General features: G+C 41.7%; 1 protein-coding gene across 4 annotated transcripts in view; it reads left to right on the forward strand.

Annotated features, from left to right (window-relative positions):
- LOC120747121 (voltage-dependent R-type calcium channel subunit alpha-1E) overlaps positions 1-18,683 on the forward strand; it is a 110,658-nt gene that overhangs the window by 34,879 nt on the left and 57,096 nt on the right. For all 4 annotated transcript variants that reach the window (XM_040052774.1, XM_040052773.1, XM_040052771.1 and 1 more), the window contains exons 4-6: positions 9,207-9,473; positions 17,505-17,610; positions 17,769-17,908. In XM_040052774.1, the coding sequence (XP_039908708.1) occupies positions 9,207-9,473; positions 17,505-17,610; positions 17,769-17,908 (513 nt within the window). The remainder of the gene's footprint in view (positions 1-9,206; positions 9,474-17,504; positions 17,611-17,768; positions 17,909-18,683) is intronic.

An 18,683-nucleotide genomic window follows, 5' to 3' on the forward strand; every position in this document is an offset into this window, starting at 1 on the left:
ATGTTTTCGCATATTTAATATCATTTATTGGTGCATTTTGTTGCCACAGGCAAACACACTGCTGTGTACATAATGTAAAGTACTTTGTAGGTTTTCTACTGTATCAACGTTGATCCTCTTGGAAGCCAACTGGCTGTAAGGGGAGATTCATCGTGTAACTCGGCTCACCTGAGACTAAAAGCTGGTCCATGCTTGTCTCTTCCACAGCACAGATGAAACGCATCCACTCGCTGCTTGCATTGCTGATGCTGCAGACGCCCTCACTTCACTATTTTTTGCGTTAGTTTAATCAGAATATGTTGCATCTAATTGACTTAAATCTTGCGTGCACCCCCAGTTTGTTCGAGTTTTACTTGGGCTCGTGTGATTAGAAGAAGGGAATGCAAAGGTTTATAATTATTGGTTCTGTTTGTTTTCTTACTCTAAAGTGCAGAAACAAGTTTACACCAGTACAAGAGGAGGCTGTGGTGGGGAAAAGGGGAAAATTTTTAATCAGCCGGTATTCTTTGGAGACATACGCTGAGAGGGAGAGAGCAGTAGCTCCAAATAAATGAAGACAATATCTGACCGTGTTAGAGCGCCAAACAAAGAGTAAAGAGGGATTCATGGCTCTGTGGTCATTAATTTGAAATTAAATGTGATGTTGTGCTGCCTCACTCAGCTAATGTTGAATTAAATATGGTATTTTTACAAGGAGGCTGCTGTCCACTGTGTGGAGGCGTCCAAGTTTTACTTGGGCGACTGTGGTTCAGAGAGTTGGGAAGCTCATCTGTAACTGGAAGGTTGCCGGTTCAATCCCCCCAGCTCTCTCTGCCCTGGTCGTCGTGTCCTTGGGCAAGGCACTTTACCCTACCGCCTACTGGTGTTGGCCAGAGGGGCCGATGATGCGATATGGCAGCCTCGCTTCTGCCCCAGGGCAGCTGTGCCTGCACCAGTGTGTGAATGTGAGAGTGAATGAATAGTGGCCTAGAAAAGCGCTATATAAATGCCATCCATTATTCTGTGACCACAATGCAGAAAACGACCGTTGTTTGATCAAACAGCGACAGATTGTTGCTTTTTTTTTTTTTTTTTGGCGCAGCTCCTTCTCCATGTTCTGTGCACCCAACTGTTAAAATAAGTTGGAGTTCCTGCAGCACCTTCAGGTGTGAGCACCTCTATAAAAGCTGAGGATTTTGCAGTTTGCTGGTCTGGAGCATTCAGCGTCCCAGCATCTCTCCCCAAGGTCAGACTGTTCAATACTCAAAGAGATAAAAAAGAGCTCCATGTCAGACTCAGCCCTCAATGAACATGATAAATGTTAAAATTCATGACAGTACGATTAGAAAAAGACTTAAGAAGTTGAAAACGTCTTCTCTCTATAAAGAACATGACAGCATGGCTTAGCTTTGCAAATTTGTTCTTGAAAAACACCACAAAAGAGGTTTGGCCATAATGTGCAGCAACCAAACACTTCATACCACCTGTCAAGCACGTGGTGGAGGGGTGATGACAGGACTCACAGGACTGGGACACTTAAATGCACTGAGTTGACCATAAACTCCTCTGAATACAAACGTATTTTAGAATCTGCAGACATTTGTGCAACAGATAACGCTTGGGCAAAGTTGGGGAAGAGGTGAACGGTCATAAGTCTAGATCTACACTCCCTCTAAGCCGGTGGCAGGACGTTAAATATATAAACTAATAGCCAAAATTCCTCCACAACAATCTAAGCGATAAAGTCGTATCGTAAATAATTACTTCGTTGATCCTTCAAAAGTCATTCTACAAGAATCATAGGGTGTGCTTAGTTTTTGCAGGACTACCTTAAGCCCAGTGACATGACTGCAGGCTTGCATAGCCCAAAAAGGCTCAGCAGAAGGTATTTCTGTGTATAGTTTGAATTATTAATTGCAGCAAAAGCTGGAACAGATCCATTTAAAAGTTCACATAATGTTAGGCAGTTTGCAAATTTCATTTTCAAGCAAATTGCAAGCAGCTACAGCGATACATCTTTTGTAGTGTGTGTGTGTGTGTGTGTGTGTGTGTGTGTGTGTGTGTGTGTGTGTGTGTGTGTGTGTTGCTGGCACGCCCCCGTGACATTTTCATGCTCTGTAACAAACAGCAGGACTACTATAAAGATTTAAAGCACTGAAACGAGCTGATGATGTGTGAGGTGTCATGGCGCTGATGCCTTAATGTGTGACTGCAGGAAGAACAGCTGTGCTATTGTGGTATCTAAACGTTTCTCAAATGTGGCCCAGCCGATATGAATAAGGCCACTTTTGTTTGCATCCCAGGATGTATGATGCTGCATGCGACATCATCATGCAGGGGTTCGCCTAGAGCGGCGAAACCTCCCGAGCAAACTTTATCTCTTCAAAGACCCAAGGCTGTTATGTTCAATCATAGCCGTTGAAGATACTTGGCTGTATGCTGTGGACTGAAGGTTCTGAGGTTTATAAAGGGAAGTGTCTACTTCCAGCAGTGTGATAATGGAGTGGCGTAATGGAGGAGACAAGAAAAACAATTATGAAACTCTGGTGACGTGTTATGATGGGCTTGCCTGGGTGTGTTTTGGTCTGCTCTGTAATACCTGCACAATTAAAGCTCCTCCCCTGGCTGTCATCAGCTGCGCTCTCCACACTGATGAAACTGTGTTGACAACTCTGACTCACACTCAGATTCCTTATATTACGTCTCTGTCTCTCTCTGTCACACACACACACGCACGCACACGCAGACACACACACAGTAAATAATGTGTGTTATCTACTGCATTAGCTTCCAGCACTTACACCGCTCCAATTAAAATACTGTGATTAATTCTTCGTTTCTTTTTTCCTCAGTAGAGTTCACATACTCCGCTGTGTTTTGCAATAAAGTGTAACTAAAGATGCAAAAATAGACACCTAAATAATAACCTAGTGCATACAACTCATTTATAGGAGTCTAATTTACGAAGGATGCACCTCTGCTGACTCCTAGTAAACAAATGGGACCAGGCCTTTCACATTAGACTCTTATTGACTGTCTATTAAATGTATTTTAAAACATTCTTCTGTTGCAAGGCTTTTATGAATCGATTAGCCCACCTTAGCCTGTTTATTTCTTTTCTGATCTGTTGTTGTTTATATGTTTGTTTGTTTTTTGTTTTAAAATGTCTTTATGGATTTTTTTATTCTATGGAGCATCTCAAAGCTTTGTTAAATAAATCTCTATTTAAACATGTTTTCTCTATGATTGTACTCTACTATCCTGCATTCAGCAGCAACTTTTTATTTACACCGTGTTGGTACAGAGTTTTAATTCTTCAACAAGGTGCTGGAGACATTCCTCGGGGATTTTGGTCCATATTGACGATTCAGATTTGTGAGCTGCACGTCCGTGATGCAAATCTCTTGTTCCACAACATCCCACGGGGGTGTTCTAATGGATTGAAATCTGGTAACTATTCCAAGAAACCAGTTTTAGATGATCTGAGCTTTGTGATGTGGTGTGTCATCAAAGATCGATATGCTGCAGTCATAAATGCTCAGCGTCAACACACAGATAGGCCGTGCCTTTTTAATTACGCTCGGTTGGTACTAAGAGGCTCAAAGTATGCTAAGAAAGCATTGCTCACAGCATTAGAGTAGAATAGAGATACAATTATGAGATATAGTTAATTGTTTTAATGGCGTTTGGATGGAAGCTTTCTGTAGTGTGCAGGGATGGGCCCTTATTGATCTGTAGCACCTTCCAGACGGCAGCAGATTGAAAAGATGGTGGCCAGCATGAGAAGAGTCCTCGATGATGTTCTGTAGACGTGCTCGAGTGAACGTAGCTGACTGTTGGTGGTCCAGCCATGCTGTCATGTTGTCTGCGATAAATTCTGACCCTACCATCTGGATGTTGCAGCAGAAATCGAGACTCATCAGACCAGCTGCCATTTTTCTGTCTGACTGGGTGTGTCCTTCTGCTGCTGTAGCCCTTCTGCTTTGAGAGATGCTCTTCTGCATATCTTGGGGTGGTTACTGTTGCCTTCCTCAGAGCGGTCTGTCCATTCTCCTCTGACCTCCAACATCAACAAGGAGATGGTTTTGAATATTTCGCCCAACCAACAACAACTGTGCCACATTCAGGGTCACTTTTCTTTTTCACCTTTCTTCCTCAGTGAGATCTTCTTCTCATTCAGTTTGATCTTCAGCGGGTCGTCTGAAACGTGTCCAGATGTCTAAATGCACTGAGTTGCTGCCATGTGATTGGCTGATTGGACATTTGTGTTAATGACCAGCTGAACAGATGTATCTAATAAAGTGGCTACTATGTTCTATTTAGTGTTAAAGTTTTAACTTTGAGTTGAGAATCGGGAACATTTTATGCCCCAAAGTCTTCTTTGTGCTGCACTGGAGACCTTTTTCTTGTTACGCGTTATGCTGTATTCATTTCTGTCTCATTTCTGTCTCATAATTCTGTTTTGAAGAGCGCGTGTGAGCTTGATGTCCTTGCTGAGGTGGCACCATGACACTGAAGCTGTCCCAGCCTTCCCAGATATTTTTGCAGAGCACAGACAATACTGCCTCATGAATGTGTCATCTTCTTACTTCTCTGCTCCAAGTCACCGTGGGACTGAGTTTTAAAACATCAGTCTATCAAAACCACAATCTTTGTCATTATTTGTTGAGGAAAAGTTGTAAGGTAGGAAGTTAATCCTTGGGGAATTTTTCCTTTTTTAGATTCAGTTTATTTCTGCATTTGTACGGATGGATACTGCCTGGCTTAACTGGAGCACAGTATCATGAAATTAGTTCATGTTCATGACAGAAAGTGGGTTAAGCAACCTGAATTCAACACATGGGAGCTTTGTGGAAATACGTTGCTGAGCAATGACGGACTAAAAGTGTCGAATGAACGTACGTGCATGCATACATGTTTGTTCATACGTGTGCTCGGTGAGTAAGTTTCAAAACTGATAGGAGAAGAGAAACAATAATGTCCAGGTTTCAGATAGATGCCTGCCAGGTATCTCCGTTCACACTTCTATTTTTGAACCAAAATCTTTGTTCACATCTCATTCTGTGGCACCAAGTCCCATTATGGGAGCAGAGACTGTCAACCTGCTGCCATGTCCATGTTCCTGATGTAGATTTTCTGCAAGCTACACTCCTATAGACTTTCCAACATTAACAACACGTCTAAAATGCCAAAGTAGGTGCCTGTTGTCTAGAATATTTCCTTTCAGTAATACTGTTATCATGGTAGAGCGTACGGGGGCAGGTTTGAATCTGCTTTTGTTAATACAGGAAGCAGGAAATTTGGCTTTTACAGATTATTAGTTAAGGTCTCCCATAAACTTCTAAATGAGCCTCTGGCATCCCTGTAAGAAAGATCATTAACGGATTTATGTAATTATTTGGGAAGCCAAAATCGACTTTAAGACTGTGTAGTGGTTCACACATTTGCCCAATGAGTGAAACAGCCCCGCTTTGATCCCGGGAGGAGACACAAATCCCTTTGGGGTTGCGTCAGGAAGGGCGTCCGGCGTAAAAAATCTGCCAAGTCAAACATGCGGCGCTGCCTGCTGTGGCGACGCCTTGTGAATAAGGGAGCGGCCAAAAGTAGCTTTTAGGAGACTCATTCGTAGCTGCAAAAGAAATTTAATGAAAATCATGAAAACATTTGAAAATCTTTGTACGCTTGGACGCATGGACACAGAGTTCGTTTTGAGCTGGCGCATCTGATCAGGGCTTTGCCACACACACTTTATATTAAGCTGCATTTCAAATAATATTTAGAAGTGATGATATTTTATTATCAACGTTTTATTTTTTATTCCTAAACCTTTTACTGATAGATGTAATTACCACGTCCTCCAATATGATGTTTATTTCTCTTTTAACTTCTCCAATATCAAAATAATAATGATCAGAAAATCCCTCCTAGGACTGTTTACCCACAGTCTGGAAAAACTTGGATGATCCAGCAGTTAATTTATGTAAATTGACAACTGTGTACTCGAAGAACCATTAAAACAGCCTTTATTACATAAAATGTACATTCATGACTGCAAATGGAAAGTGGACTGGTTCTTATATAGTGCTTCCTACTTTACTTGAGCACTCAAAGCGCTTTGTACCACATCCACCCATCACACCCATTCATACCCTGAGTGCTTTCTACTTAACATTCACACACATTAATTAACATTCACACACCAGGGGATGCATCAGAGATTACTTGGGGTTCAGTATCTTGCCTAAGGATACTTTGGCATGGGGACTGGAGCATCCGGGCATCGAACCACCAAAAGTAGCTTTTGATTTACAGCAACCCCAACTGCCAACTTGATAGCTGATTAGAAAAGATAAACACCAGCCAGATGGATTTTTCAAAATCCAGTCAGAATGCTCTCCAGCAGCTCAAAATCAATGAAATCAATCAAGACCCTCGTTCGTCTTTTGTCCAGAGAAGAAGATTTACTGTTCCTAGGTCAGCACCACCGACCAAAAAAAAGAAAATGAACCCCACCCAGACCTCGCTGTAGTTCTTGTAGTTTTGCATCATGCCTCATCAGAGCTGAAGGGACCGTTTCATCTGACTTGAGTCAACAAAGTAAGTTTACAGCTAAAAGTTTTTTTCATTAGAGAGAAACTGAACTGAAAGCAACATGTTAAACAAAGAAACTGTAACCTTTTGCTTGCTGTCTTTTCCAGGAAGGAGCCGTCACCCTTCCCTCTAATCATCCCTGCCGCTAACACCTAATTACCATAATTCGCCCCTCACCTCTCAGCTAAGAAATCTGTGACTGCTGCTGCTGCACACTCCGGCAGAAACAATGTAATGGTATCACTCGCTTAGCGGTGCACAGAGGAAGTGGCAGAAGTAGCATTTTTATCAGACAATTAGTTGTTAGAGAGAAATAAAAAAAAAGATGGAGCGTAGCTGTTTTTTAATTTCTTTTTTCTCCCCGAATAGTTTTGGCTCATCACTCCGACGGACTGTTACGGGGAAATCCGAGGCGTCTCTTCGGCTTAAATGTCAGATATTTTTGCCTCTTGTGCGTTCTATTTTTAACGCCTATAATGTGTTGGAGCACTAATGAGTTGGAAGCCACACACCATTGATCACTGCCTTCGTCATAGCACCATTACAAAAGCCCCATCAGTGCCGGTGTCGTGGTTAACTCTCCCCTGTGGTTCCTCTTTTCTTTGTCTTCTGTTTCCATCATCATCCGTTTACTCTCTCTCTCTCTCTCTCTGTCAGTTAGAAAAATTATCTGATGAAAGCCGGTGGATTTTATTTTTGCATTAACTCCCTCAATTGTGCCATTAGATAAAACCTTTTAAGGCTGAAGTTATACATATGAGTTCATATATTTTTGGGCAGGGACTGTTTAGCGTCTCATTACCAACCCGTCAAAGACGAGGCTGTGTTTATTTGGACATTTGTCCCTATGGTTACAAATCACTAATATGTCAATCCTCTTCTTGGTACTTTGACATTCTTGCCTGTCTGTGCCTATTTTAAAGCTGTAAAAAGCAGTTAACAAATATACATTTTTCAGTAATTTCCTAAATCCAGTGCATACTGTAGTCTAAGTGGTTCGGGGCTATTTTCAGCTGTAAATTAATTAACATTTAGTGTGATAATGAGCAGCCTATTTAAAGCCCGCTGATGTGTGTGAGACTGATACATGCGGGATTTGCAAAGTAGAAGTGTCCGGCTTTTTTATGATGATGGAAATGTCATCCAGTGCAGTTACTCATTATTTATTCATCTGTTTGTTTGTTTTTAACAAGGATTAACTTTATAAGCTGACTCTCATTATTGCTTGTTCCACATTAAGGTTTCGTGCGACTATATAAAGATTTTGTTCCTTCATTCTGAAAACGTGTCATCATCATCACGCAGCAGCGTGACTCGCCCTCACTACGTGACTCGCAATAGTGGGTTTTGAACCCCGTAATTAGCCGAAGAAGCTCGCTGCTGTCCTCCTGAGTGTATTTAACAACAGGTGTTTACTCCTCGCCAGATCTGATGCGTGAGCAGCATCCGGGTTGCTCTCCCTGAGGTGTGAACCGAGCAGGGTGAACAACAAAAGTCAAAACAAATATGACAGCGTGGCCTCTGTTCAGATAGAAGCTGACCAGCCGACCTGTATAAGTGATCCGGTGAACATTAGTGTTTTTAAAAGGCTGTTGCGCACATTTTTACTGAAACCATTAATCCGTGTGTGTTATGACTTATGGCTATTTCAAATATTTACCTTTGGAATAAGTCGTTTACAGGCGTTTACCTAATGCTTGATGTGTGGTTAGACATAATCTCTTGGAGATTGAGGCAATGCCGCCGAATAACTGTTTCCATTATATGCTGACATTATTTATTCCACCCGTGACTCGTGTTTTATCTGTCTTTCTTTCCTGTCAGCACCCGATTTGTTAACTATATTCACACCTCGCGAGCTGCATAGGTTGGACAGAGGTTATTAGTGTTGATCCTGTCGCATTAGGAGACACAGTTCACTCCTCCTGCTCTCACACTGCGGGGGAAAGAGGAGACGCTTCCTTTACCTACTATCCTGCTGCAGACGAGGCGGGTTTTTCTTTCCCGTCTCAGAGACAGTCAGCTTATTTTGTTGGCATGGAAAATGTCAAAGTTCTTTTCCCTCCGTGCTCTTAACGCACGCTCTTGGTCGCTCTGCTGGTAGGTGGTCAGCAGAGAAGAGGAGACGGGAGATGTGCTCTGAATTAGTCAGTGGACTGTTGCTAGTTTATTTAAAAATCCATGGATCAACCTGCTCTTCTGCTTTTCGCGCAGGGGACTGAGGATGGCTGAAGACGTGACCTGTTGCAGCTTTTCTTTCAGATTTTAGTGCTTGGATGTAAAACGGAGCAAAATGAATCAGTTTTCTCGGTGTGGCGGATTGTTAAATGAAGACGAGTTGAATTACTTTTTGTGACTTGTGTGTTTTTGCGCAAAGCGACTTATTTGGGGAAATTGACTCGGGGTTTTGTCCGGGCTGCTTACTGGAGCGATTCTGTGATTTTTCTTTTCTAACTTTAAAAGCACTGGTCGCGGTGTTGTTACAAAAAACCCTGACGATGGTCTAAAACTGATCAGGATCTCGCCACCCCGCCGCTGTCACGCCGAGCGCGGTACCGCGCCCTGCTTTCTAGGAGAGTATAACCGCATTTTCTCCCCTTTCTCATCCCACCTCCCGTGTGGTTTGCTTTTAACAGAATGGCCCGTTTCGGAGACGACGTCCCGGGCTTGTTGAGTTCAGGGGATGGAGGGTCAGAGCGCATCCGGAACCGCGATGGCGCTGCCGTGTCTACAGGTGGTATATCTCCAGCCTTCAAGCAGACCAAAGCGCAGCGTGCCCGCACCATGGCCTTGTACAACCCTATTCCGGTCAGGGAGAACTGCTTCACCGTCAACAGGTCGCTCTTCATCTTCGGCGAGGACAACGTGGTCAGGAAGTACGCCAAGAAAATCACTGAGTGGCCATATCCTTTTCAGCTTCACGGTGAAAGCACACTCATCCAGTATCTGCACAGACTCGTGTAAATAAAGTACAGCGGTGAGTAAACTGTTATCCAATTGGTTAAAACAAATTAAGTTTATTTGTGGTTCTACAGTCTCAATACTTTCTCCTCATATCTCCACGAGTTGTGCCCAATTTCACAGAGGGCAGAAGTGCTTCAGTGTGTTGCCCTCAGTTTCTCAGTGCAACAGAGACTCAAGCGTAAATTTCAGCACCATGGACAGCACACACGGGACAATATGTAAGAAATTAAGTCTTCACCACATAAACAGGCTCACCTGGTTCTTAGGGTGCAGTAAGGAAAAAAGAGGCAAAGAGCAGGATACAAAACAAGTTAGAATCAGACTTTTTTCAGACTCGTAGGCTTAATTTTGCTATTCTATATAACAAAAATACAAAATGACTAAAGTTCTCGATCGGATTGACAAAGATTATGGCTAAAGCAGCTTCTAGAGGGTGTTAGTGGGTGTCAGTGGAAAGTGGATTAGAGGAACATGAAAGTTCATGTCTGTAAATCTTCTCTGTCAACAATAAGCCGTGACGGCCTGCTTTTTCCATCATATCCACTGCCTCAACTCAAACTCAAGCTGACTGTTCAGTTAACCCACAGAAAATCCATTCAGAGGTGCTTCCATAACTCATTTGGTGTTTTTGGTCACTTTTTACAGCAAAATGTTACCCAGGACCTGATTATTACGCCTCGCTGTTTCTGAAAGAAACACTCTTATCAGCTTGTTGCTGCTGGCAACACACACACACACACACACACACACACACACACACACACACACACACACACACACACACACACACACACACACACACAAACTGTCCATTGGTGACATGTTTGTGCTTCTGCAGCACAGCTCACCAGGTGTCCTGGCCAGGTGTGGCCTCTTTACTGACTATTGTTCTGCTCCATTCAACAGCTTCCTGACTGACTAACTGGCCTACTGCTGATTTAAAAAAAAACCAGCAAATAGAATGAGTCCGCTTCTATTGTGGAGTATTGTGTCTATTGTTGTTTTCTCTGGGTTTGCCTCTTTATTGAGTTGATTAAATATAGAAGGAGATTTCAATCAACGCTCGGGGAGGAAAAGCATTATAGCGTGTGCGTTTATTATATTACAGCTTCCGAACCTGCAGGGGCTGGGTTATTACCAATATTGATACTATAACTGCACCGATGAGACACATTTTGTGTTCTGCAGCAAGGAATGAATTGTCTTTAAATAAAAATAAAACGTGTGCTGTAGTGACCAAAAAGAAAAAAGCAATGATCCAGAATAACCTCCAGGTTAATGTGTCGCGGTGGAGGGAGTGTCTACTTACATATAATGAGCTCTACTGTATCTGATTAACAGACATTAACAGGAATTATATGTAATGATGTCTGATCGTTGTGTCATGTGCATTACAACCAGTCATTAGTCACTGACTCATACTATATTACACTGTTTACTAATATTGTTTTGAAGAGAGTGATGCTGAGCTGACTGATGCTGTGTTCTGGTCAACATCGTATGTGCCTCTTATGATCACTGTTCTGAGTATGAAGGTTCAGGCACAGCAAGAAAGCACAGATAATGCAGAAAGTGCAGTGAAATGTATGAACAAAGTGTTTTCAAAGGAAAGGTTTTACATTTTGAGAGATATTGATGCTTATTTCCTTTCTTCCAAAGACTTGAGATTAGACTGCCCTTGTATTAAAGAGTAGCCTAATAGGCCGTGATTCTGTGGGGTAACCTGGCAACAAATAATAGAATTTGCTGAGATTTTCTTGCTGACTAAACTAAAATCTGGATCAGATACTTTCATACTTATAATAATAATTAATGATGAAAACATTGTTTCTGGGCATTTGCCAGAATATGGTTGTCAACCAGTGGAGTAGCCTATCAGACAGAAAAGGAGTCGGAGAACTGCCTCGTCCTGTACAAGGACAAGTATCAGCACCTCAAAAGGTCAACAATTAATGTGTTATATGTCTCTTTTCTAATCCACTCAAGTCATGCTTTTACATTATCATGTACTTAACTACTTGTTAGCCAAGAACACTGACTTCCTGGGAGTTAGTCATCTCTATGCAATTGGCAGGAAACTTGCAGCTTTTCCAGAAATCATTTTTGTTGTTATTCCAAAAGTTGCAAACTTTAAATAGACCAAGCAAAGCACCTCACAAATGTACTTGGTGCAATGGTTTGCAACTTGTACTGGTCCTCTCAGAGATAGACGTGAACAAATGCACACACATATATGCACAGTCTCTGCAGTACATCAGGTAAAGGTCAGCCTCGTGGTTGGAGCAAAACTTGCTGCTGTCACCTCACCGTAAGAGCTTCTTTTTTTTCTTCAGAGTGCTCAATTAACAGCAGATGATCAATTAAGGAATTATCCAGAAGCTTCCGTGGCTGGGTGTGTAAGGATGGAGCGAGAATGGTGTGTGGGCTTATTAGAGCACATCAGATTGTGTTTTAATGGTTATTTGCGTCCGTGATTTCTTATAAGGAGTACAGTCTCTCTTTGGAAGGTGTGGTTCAATGTGCTTGTGCAGTCGATAGAAGCCGACGGAGGCCTGGTCTGATAAGGCAGTTATGATGAATTTGCCCAGGTCCAGAGTTTAGCGTGGCAGGCCTGGTGAGGACTTGCAGCTGCTTCTCCTGTCTGATCCCCACTGGGATACCCCACAGTGGGAAGTTTCCCATTGAGAAGGTACACTTCTAAATAATTGATTGATGGTTTTAATGGTTTGTTTCATCAGTGATGCACACAGAAATAATCATGTGAGAGCTGGTTAGCACACTTTGAGCTTCTAAGTATAAAACGGTGCATATATCCTGCCTTATCAGAGACATTCTGTAGTTTTCGCTATGAAATCTAACTAAGATTTAAAATACAATCGCTAATTTAACCAAGGGGGAGTCAGCTTATGACGAACTGATCTAACTGCATCCTAATAACCTTTACTTACACTTACATGCTGCGCGGTTAGTCTATTTTTTGTCCAATTCAAAAGTCAGATTTTTTTCATATTCAGACTTTTTTAGTGAATGAGAGAAGATTTCTAAAGTGAAAGTGTCTAGCTGTTCACATAACCAGTATACAAAGCAAATATGACATATGTCTCACCCTGCTACAATGCGCTTTATCATAATTTATAGTAAATGTGCGTCTTTATAGCCTAAAAGAGTGGTATAGTGTATATAAGGAAGGGCTGCAGCTGCGAGTTCACAGTTTGAGGGCTAAGCTACTGCATATAAACATAACTGAATGAATTATGTCTGCATTTATTCTCAAGATTGACTGGCGAGCTCTGCAGGCCACTGAAGTATAGAGGCAATGTGAAATTGAACGGAGATTTGACTATGATGCCATTACATCCATCCTTATGACAATAATTCAAGTTTAATAAATATAAATTAAGTTCTCCGTAAAGATTATTTCTCAGGCTTAAAGAGAGCTCCAAATGGAGATCACACCAGTAACTTTCTTATGTGTTTACGTATTTAATACTGGCCTCTGCCACAAACACACGGACCTATACACATATGCCACAAATAATTTACAGAGTTCTAATAAAGCCGGCTCAGATGCCTGCGATTCGTTTTGATTTTCACCTCCATGTAATGATAATCACAGCGGCTTGGATCCAATCTGGGCATGAACGTATTCTCAGTTGCACAGGGCACCACACTCTGTCTCCATTTCTATTTTTACACGCATGTTTGAGGAGTCGAGGCACAGTGCCAGTGTCACTGTGACTTGGGATTGCTCACAAGATATCTTGCGCTAAAGCTGGTAGACGAATCATGATCGACGTCACACATCAGCTGACACCCAGTGAAGCACCGAGGAGGGGAAATGGGTTTGGTTTAGGACTTCTGTTAAATTTGTCCCTACAAGTGAACCAGAGATCCAGCTTTTCACTCTTCCTTGGAGAATGCAAATCAATCCCACATGGATCCAACGTTTCCAAGCAGAACATTGCTAGCTTAGCCTTCTTCCTATAGTGCTTCCTCGTGCCAGCACTTCCTCACACATCAGGTAAAATTATGTCATTTATCAGACAAGGCAACCTTCTTCCATTCATAGGAGGTGGTTTCCATGGTGGATGGGGGTCAATATGGGCAGTCTGATGTGATGTAGCCCCATATATGCGACATTTGAACCAGTATTAAGGTTTTCAGAATTATTCACAAGTAGAAACAAGACGAGAGAGAAACCACGGCTGTGCAATATAACACTAATAAGAGTTTACTATCATCCGTCCGTCTTTCCGTCTCCCACCCACCTTCTATAGTAAATGTTTCACATATAGGTATGAAATGTTAAAATACCTATAAAACTAAAACATTTACATTTTCAAAGAGCAGCCTTCACTCACACATCCATGACCCTGTCGATGTAAACTCATAGTCATGCAATACCAAATTGTTTTCAAGCCCAGAGCATGTTAGGTTCAAAATGTTACCTGGTTTGACATATTCAATTCATTCACTGTTGTCCACATATCTGAAGTTGGGTGGTAGCAGGATAAGCAGGGTAGTGTCCTCCTTAGAAACACTTTCGAGTACCTGCTGTGGGATCCCAAAGCATTCATAGACCAGTTGAGATATATCATCTCTCCACTGTGTTCAAGGTTTAATTTAATTATATTTGACTTATATAGCACCAAATCACAACAGCGGTTGCCTCAAATCGCTTTACATTGTAAGGTAAAGACCCTACGATAATATAGAGAAAACAGAGAAAACCCCAACAATCATATGACTCCCAAGGACCAAGTTCTTGGGCGACAGTGGGAAGGAAAAGCTCCCTTTTAACAGGAAGAAACCTCAGGTAGAACCAGGGAGGGGCGCCATCTTGCCATGACCAGTAGAGGGTGAGGGGAGGAAATCGGGACAAGGATACGCTGTGAGAACCAGAGATTAATAATATCTAATCATTAATATCTAACAAGGACACTTCTTCCATTTGTCCTTTTCGTTGGAGGTGCTTTCCATATTTCAATATGAAAAAAGGTGATTGAAGAAGAAAACTCGCGTCATGCCCCCAGCAGCTTAGGCCTATTGCAGCATCCAGGTCTGCAGCTGGGTCTCCTTCCAGTTGTACACATCCAGAAAACCTTCAACAGGAGGTCCCAGGAGGCGTCCTTTTTATTAGATATTTATAATAAAATGAAAGTTTATAGTACTTACAATAGGACATACACTGGCCAACATTGTTTCATCACACACTAGTAAAATCACAGGACAGAAAACAAAGATCACGCTGACGTAAAATCATGACAAAAGAAGTTTTGTGAAGACTTTCATTTATTTGTGTGTTTGCAGTGATGCCGCCTCACAGATAGTTGAGCTGCCCAGTAACCGTCTCATAGCATTGACTCTTGTCTGCGAGAGGAGCCTGTTGCCGTGGATACCTCTCTTCTTTCTCTTTCTATCTTCATTTTCTCCCCCTCTCTCTCCCCCTCAGTCTCTCTCTTCATCCTGTCTCACCCCTCCTCCAGTTTGCTGCGAGTGTTTCAGGGAATGTGGGGTGTGGCGGCTGCTCAGAGCTTTCAGAGAGCCTTAGGTGATGCTAGTTATTGCAGGGAAGTGAATCAAAAGATACACTTAAAATACAAATACAGACTAGAGCTTGAGATGTTCTTTTGGGCCGTGTTTTCCAGCTCATTTATGGATTTGTTTATCCAAAATCTTCTGGGTCAATCTGTGGTTCAGCCTAGGTTTAAGCTGGCACCCCTGCAGGCTAGTGGGAGTAAGATTGCATTTGCTCTGTTTATTTAACTTCTCATCACTCACATGTCCCAGAGTAACCCTGCTAGCTACAGCTGCCAGCACAACATCGATCTGTCCAGTTTCTTATTTAGCCTCATTCACTCCTCCTCGTCAACCTGTTTTGGAAGCTTCTAACTCTTTATATAACCATCATCTTCTCCTCCACCACTCGGCCCCCTTCATTTAAATTGTCACTTTCTCCTGTTGGATTCTTCCCTGTTGTCTCTGCCTCCTCCTTTCTTCAACTCTCCCTCTCCTCTCTGCAGATTTAAGCTCCCTTCCTTCCTTTCTTCCTCCCTCTGCTGCACATAACTAGGATAGAGGGGAATGCCCACGCAGAGCTTTAGATAAAAAGCACATTGCCGGCTTAGTTCAACCAAAGAGGGGCTGGAGTTGAACCAACAACCAATATAGGTCTCACAGTGCAGGCAGCGAAGCTCGAAGTAAGAGCGACCCTGTTTATAAGATCACAACCCAGGTCTTACCTGATAAGCCTTCTGCTACTCTGGCATTTTGTTTGTGTGTCTGCATGTCTGTGTATCCCTGTCGGCTGAGGCTGACCTCAGATAGCAAAGCTAAAGGGCTTCCAGCACGTGTTACCCTGACAGTGCCCCTGCTGTTGGGTTCGATTCCCTGTAATCAACTTAATTGCATCCATTTGTGTTTGCTGGGAAATTCAGGTGTCACTTAATTAAAATACTTAAATAATTAAGAATTTTTGTCAGCAAATATTATGAAATGAACAAAACCAACAATGAATCGTTCATACTGAAAAGTCTTGTCTGTGTAGTCGGATCCTTATGCAGCAAATTCCTGCCAAAGAACTCGACATGCATCAACCTGCTGCTGCACTGCACAAGAGCAACACGCTTTATTTCTGTGGAGTAATGGTGATGCATTTAGAAAGCTTAATAATAGACAAGTATTCTAAAGGAAAATCAAAGTATCCAGTACTGTACTTGAGCTACACTCATTCCTTTATATTTTGCTTCCAAAGACTTTCTTGTAATTTTTAAAAGTGGTTCAAACAGTTCTCCAAACTTTTTTTGTACATTTGTACTTTTTCAGTCCATTCCTTATACCTGACCATTTTCAGTGAAATGTTTTTGTTTTGTTTGTTGAAAAACTGACCTTCAAATCATTCAAGCATAAAAACTGTACCTAACTGAAGGGATAAATCTGTGTTGTATTTACACAAAATAGACAATTTAACAAAGAAACAATTTTTAAATGTATCTTGAGGCACTTTGTTAATAGCAGCTTATAACAAAAACACAGCGTGTTCCCATTTCTTTAGTTGAATCTATGAAAAATACCAAAGGTAACACAGGTCGATGGGCAAAAAACATTTTCTGTACCAACAAAATCATTTTTCATCAAATACTTGGCATATCTCACCATGGTGTGTCCTTTAAGAAACTGGACATTTGGAGGACAAAGGAAGAAGTGATGGGCCTAAAACAACATGAACAGGATCTGGAAGTCATGTTCTTAAGAAATAAAAAAAGACCTGACACAGGAACTGAGAGATGCATTTGGCCCTTCAGCTGATTCATGGGCCGTTTGCTGAAATTTAAGCAGAAATGGTCTCAGTGCAGGAGTGGCATTCAAGAAGCCATCCCGAAGCATTCATCATCTAAAAAGAGAACAGAACAAAAAGGCAGCCAACATCCAAAGACGAGCTCTGAACGTCCTTCATAGAACCTGGAGAACCATTCCTCGAGAACAATTAAGGAAATCACAAGAAGTCTTGTCCAAGAAAGTTCAGGCTGTGTTGAAGAATAAAGGTGGTCATTGGATATTAAGGTTGTTACAATGGCACAAACTCTGTTTTTAGCTCACAGACTGTATTTCAGTGTGTGTTTAAATGTGTTTTAAAAATCATTGCACCTATTTCTCATTTTCAAAGCAACATGTAAAGAAATGAGGGGTTGCTCAAGATGCTTGCATATACTGGCAATTGCTGACAGTAAGAAAAGCATAGAATCGATAGTATTAGTCTTTAAATTAGCATAAATCCAGAAACCGTAACCTATGCATCCACTGCCAAACTCCCAGTCAATCGTTTTTTTTATTATTAATCCATCTTTGTGTTTTTGGAGCATCACGACGGGACTACATATGCAATTTCATCTCACAACTTTATGCTGCATAATGAAAAACAAACTGTTGACATTATCTGAGCCAGTTGCTCCTTAACTTTAGCCTTCCACTCCATTTGAGTACATGATCCTCGCCACCATCATCGCCAACTGTATCGTGTTGGCTTTGGAGCAGCACCTTCCCGGAGAGGACAAAACACCCATGTCCAAAAGACTGGTGAGCTGCACATGATCCACAAACACAGTCACACCTCATAATCTCTCAAATCAAAATATAAGACAAGACTGTTTGAAAACGCACGACACTTTCATTTGCAGCAGCTCTTTGTCAGCTCAGTGTGAACTTATAATTTCTCTCTTGCTTTGTACTCACAGGAGAAGACAGAGCCCTACTTCATAGGGATGTTCTGTTTTGAGGCAGGCATAAAAATCATCGCCCTGGGCTTTGTGTTTCATAAAGGCTCTTACCTCAGGAATGGGTGGAACGTCATGGACTTCATTGTGGTCCTCAGTGGGTGAGTCCAACAGTGTGTGCATGTGAATGTGTGCACATTTACAGATCTGTGAAACAGGATTAGCATTTTGAATTGAAAAGGCTGGCGACTCTATGAGATTTATGGTGTGAAAATACAGTGCGCAGTGTTCTTAGCCTCTTTTTTAAGGAGCTCGCAGTTATTTCTAGCACCATTGGCTTCAAATGCTTTGCCTACTTGTTGCTTATTCATTGGTAATGTTTGAAACCTGAAAATCTTTCTTTTATTGTGGAATTTATGTTGCTAAAGCTGATCAGTGAACCATATAAAAGTCACACAGGAAGTCTTTTGTGTACCTTATAATGAAAGTGGGACGGTGGGAAAGTAAACTTCTTCTAAACCAACTGTTATTTACTCTTTTTGTCTAAACTTAAACACATTATACTATGAATAATGCTACTGGTGCCTTGCTGGGGAAAGAACCAGGTGAGGATGAGTGTGCCATATCATATTTCATATTCATAATATAGGACATGTACCTGTGTATACAGCCAACAGTGACCTTTATCCAAACAGAACAGAGTAAAGGACATTTGCATCGTGCTTTTTATTCCATTAGTACGTTCAGAGTAACAGTTTCTATTTGCTTGAATAAGTTGTGCAGTGCTTAGTATTCACATAAAGGTACTCTTCTGTTTTTATGTAGCTGATTAAATTAACATTAGGAAAAAGTATCCCAACATTTAATTTTCCAGGAAACGCGCAGAGTGACAGATGTGGAGAGTCCAGAGCTAAACTGTGGAGAGCCAAACACTCA

This window comes from Simochromis diagramma, unplaced genomic scaffold (assembly GCF_900408965.1).
Source record: "Simochromis diagramma unplaced genomic scaffold, fSimDia1.1 OVJJ01000419.1, whole genome shotgun sequence".
Lineage (NCBI taxonomy): Eukaryota > Metazoa > Chordata > Actinopteri > Cichliformes > Cichlidae > Simochromis > Simochromis diagramma.